Source organism: Aplysia californica, unplaced genomic scaffold (genome assembly GCF_000002075.1).
Source record: "Aplysia californica isolate F4 #8 unplaced genomic scaffold, AplCal3.0 scaffold00004, whole genome shotgun sequence".
Lineage (NCBI taxonomy): Eukaryota > Metazoa > Mollusca > Gastropoda > Aplysiida > Aplysiidae > Aplysia > Aplysia californica.
The window spans coordinates 1,686,914-1,691,202 of record NW_004797274.1 but is presented as its reverse complement, the minus strand read 5'-3'; the positions used below and the strand labels follow the sequence as shown (position 1 = coordinate 1,691,202).

Sequence of the window (4,289 nt, the reverse complement as noted above, 5' to 3'; positions counted from 1 at the left end):
TCTCTCTCTCTCTCTCTCTCTCTCGTCTCCTCACTCCTACTCCCCCCCCTCTCTCTCTCTTTCTCCACCCCTCCCCCCTTCAGGCCCTCTCCTCGCTCCCCCTTACACATTAATTGTCATGTGTTGACCGCTAGGTTTTGATGTTCGTGTTCCTCCCACCGTGGATTTTGAGGAGTTCGAGAACCAGATCAAGGGTTGGTGCGCTGAGGCAGGGCCCGATGTGACTGTGCGATTTCAGCAGGTTTGTACAGACTCTACATGCTGTAGCAAACACTAGGCCATAGACATCACATTCTGTTTTTTAAATATTTTTAGTTGGCTTTTTTCTTCATTATTTGTATTTTTTTAAACGTTTATTTTAGTTTTGTAAGAGTTTTATGACGTTCGCAAGCACATAAGGTCATATGAGCGCCTTGGCGTAAGCTGGGTTTTTTTAAGTTGGTTCACAACACGGCTTGATTTTAATTTATTGTAGAAATATAAATCAAGGCCAGAAGTAGAAGTAAAGTTAGGCCTTTAGGTCTGAGATGTTTAAGCGGACTAAAGACCAGAATACAGAGTATGTCTACAGCGTCAAAAAAAGGCCCAAAAGATCCATATTAAAACACAACAACATAAAACATTGAGAAAAATAAAACTGAAACCATAACAGTAATGAAATGAAATGGAAAAAAAATGATTACACTCTGTCCTCATTCCCACTAAGCAAAGCAAAGTTTCAAATGGAGATTTGTTTCTATTTAGCAGCAAATGTTGATCACTGGCGAAAATTACTCACATGCAGTACATTTAACACCTGACATGTATTCTCTCTTACTCTTAATAAGACACAATTTTACTTGAAAATTTATATCCTTACCATAGCGCTTCCTCCCTGTAGTGAAGATACCTCCTTACACACAGTGTGCCATTACACTGTCCCTCGCTCTGTCCAGAAGTTAATTAAGGAGGAGACTAAAGAGACTAGTTGTAAACTTTCAGCCGATGTGCCATGTGCAAACCGTTTCTTGTACTCGGTCAAGAGTGACAGATGACTGCCTTCTCTAATGAGTCTGGTCAGGGGGCCTCTAAATCTACCCCTCTCCCCCATTTTTTGCAACACGAAGTTAAGTGGAAGTAGAAAGGACAGGGTGCTCACAAGTGGATCTAGGAAAGAGACCAACGACATACAATTTGACTAAAATAATAATTGATATCAAAGAGGATAGCATCTTTAACATTTTTACACCATCATCGTCATCACTGACAAACAAAAAGAAAACAATAATAGCAACAATAACAATATCAAAATCATCGATGACATTTACGAGGATAACGTTCAAAACAATAACAACAGCAAAAACAATAAACAACAGCAGCAACAATACAACTTTGCATCGACAACGCTGAAGGCGAAGCTCACAACAGCAAATAAATTATTAACAGAAAAAGTGATGATTCATTCGTTTATTATTAAACGCAGAAAACAACGTTCAAAGAGGTGACAGCCACGGACTCCAGCAGCCCTTGGTGGCTAGCTTTCAGCAGAGCCTGTGAGAAATCGTGAGTAGCTTCCCTCTACTGCTTATTTAACTCGTTGCCTCCCTTAACACTCAATGCCCTACGAGGCGGATGTCGTCAGTGAAAATTTGACAGCAGGTGCAAATACTCGTATACATAAATTAATTCATTTTTATGGGGGTAGATTTTGTTGCTGTGACTTAAACAGGGTTGTTTTTGTCGTGTTTTTTTCTTCTTTTCTCTATTCTTGTTTTCGGTTGGGTGATTGGAGAGTGCCACTGGTGGGTCCTACTTCTCTACTTCCCCTGTTCTTTCTGTTTGTCTGCCGTACTTTTTTCCAGCACGAAAGTGACCATTACTGTGTCGATGTGCATTTATTCTTTCCTCAAACAAAAGCAAACTTGTTGTCGGTGTTTTAACAGCAACTCCTTTTTCTAAAGTACTATTCGTTAATGTTGTTTTGTTATTGTTGGCGCCGTTGTTTCTGTTGCTTGCGCTGAATCAGAACTTAATTTGGCTACTGGCGTTGATTTTGTTTTCAGCGTTGTCGATAATTTGTAGGTTTTTTGTCTCATTAGTCACTGTCGTTTTTAAGTCACGCTTTTGAATTTAGCTTCGTCATTGTTATTGTTAGTGGTTGCAGGGTGGGTTTTTTTGTTGTTGTAGTTTTTGCTCTGGTCACAAGCCAATTACCCCTTTGCCGAGAGCATGTCGAGTTTCAGTCTTTTGTTAATAAATTAAAATGATATAAACATAATAAATATTATTATCATCACAGCGCTGACCTGCCGAATCCCTTTGGTATGACCTTAGCGCCTCGACAGGGAATTATCTGTGCCAGTGACCTTTTTGTATTATGTTTTGTTCGTGCGTCGGCAGTCTAGTGGCTACGTTACTGGACTAGTGGTTGTGGGATTTGAGGTTCGGGAGTTCGAGGCTCAGGTTCAACTTGGTGTCCTTGGCAAAAGCACTTTACACGAATGTTCCAAACTTCACCCTTATGTGAATGGGTGCCCGGCCATAGAAAGGAAAATATCTTGTCAATATGGCAGTGCTTCAGTGCCTGTAAAATGGTAGCTTGCACTGTATGCTTCCCAATAAGTTGGGAGTATTTCAGAATGCTGTCAGGTCTACAGGGGTAATAATATACACTGAAAAAAACATAGATCTTGCTGTTTAGAGGAAATTTGAGTTGTAAAGATTAATGTGTGTGTGTGTGTATATATATTATATATATTATTTGTGCAAAAGGGTCATGGAGTAGGTGAAGACCGGAGAGTGGCTACCAGGAATTCGTTACTTGTCACGGAGAATGGGGGAAAAGACATTACTGGGTTTTTTTTTTACCATATCACCATAGAGGACATGGGTCCCAGGCTATGCTTTTTAAATACAGTGAAATCTACACGTTACAACAACAAAAAAACGATACTCCCCCTATTTGAAAACTAAGAACCGTAATATTACATAAATGGTAGTAAGGCTAAAGCACTGTGTGCTACACACACCCTACAATACCCCCCCCCCAAAAAAAAGAAAAATACATGGGTGGGGAGTGGGGGGGGGGTTATTGTAGGGTGTGTGTAGCACACACAGTGCTTTAGCCTTGCTACCATTTATGTAATATTAAACTTGCCTTCTAAACGTTTTGTACATTTTAGAATAAATATAGTATAGCATCTTGGAATTGCCAAATTCAATAACCTCAATCGGTCAGCTACCCTGACGAATTTCGATTTTGGATTTGATTTGTCACACGTAGGCAAAGATTTTACCCTTCACGACGGGCTATCGCTCTAGTTGAGCATCTGTAGATGAGCATTTGAAACTCTTCATGTAGTGGCGCGTTTTGTATACAAAAAAACAAAGAGGAAGGGCACAGATTGTTCTTAGATAACTTCTAATTGAAAAAAAAAAACACCAAAGGAGAAGAGTTCTTTAATAAATCAGCGCTGGTGGAGACATCTGTAAACAAATGCATAGTTTGTGGAGAACGTTGTTTTTCAGTCAGCGGAACATGTTTATCGCGCACTATCTTTGATGGGAACTCGATGTATGAACCGAAGTACAATTCAGGTTTGTTTTTCCTTGGTACCAAAAGCATTTCCTTTCAATTCAGTTTCAGGGGGTCAGTGCTCTGGCGTCCAAAAGACCTACATTTTTTTTACAAGAAAATGAAGGCTCTACAAAGCAAATTCAAAGATGTCTATATCGATTTCTGAAACTGACGCATGGCCTCATTTCTGAGTGACGTCAAATCTTTATTTGTCGTTTCCGGATGTTCATTAGGAATCGGAGATAAGCCTGACCGTGTTTCCAGCTGCTTTTTACTTTCCTATAAGCTACCCCAAGGACGTAATCCCAATCGACAAAGCAGAATAATAATGCTTCATTGTCTGGGTTAGTGACTAAGAGATTGCTATCTGTTTTTACGTCGCTGTTTTAAGCTTCCATCGAAACAACTAAGATCATCCAGGAGGCGGGCTTCGACCCTGCCTGTCATCAGAACTGACTCGGGCTGAAAGGGATACCGCATCCCAGCAGAATGACAGAAATACTCGATAAAAATAATTTCTCGACACGTGGGAATCGAACTCATGTCTTCAGCTGCTTACTACGGAGAAACACCTAACTGCTGCACGACAAACACCGGCATCGCCATCTCTTAAAGCATCCCTTCCTGCTTTAACAATATTGAATACAAAGAAACTCTGAAAGCAACGGACTTCTTCTTCTTCTTTTTTTCCTTCTCCTTCTCCTTCTCCTTCTCCTTCTCCTTCTCCTTCTGT

General features: G+C 40.3%; 1 protein-coding gene across 1 annotated transcript in view; it reads left to right on the top strand.

Annotated features, from left to right (window-relative positions):
- LOC106011222 (aminoacylase-1B) overlaps positions 1–4,289 on the top strand; it is a gene marked incomplete in the record, with an annotated part of 26,795 nt that overhangs the window by 18,479 nt on the left and 4,027 nt on the right. The window contains 2 exon segments of the mRNA XM_013080053.2: positions 135–241; positions 1,463–1,542. Of these exon segments, the coding sequence (XP_012935507.1) occupies positions 135–241; positions 1,463–1,542 (187 nt within the window).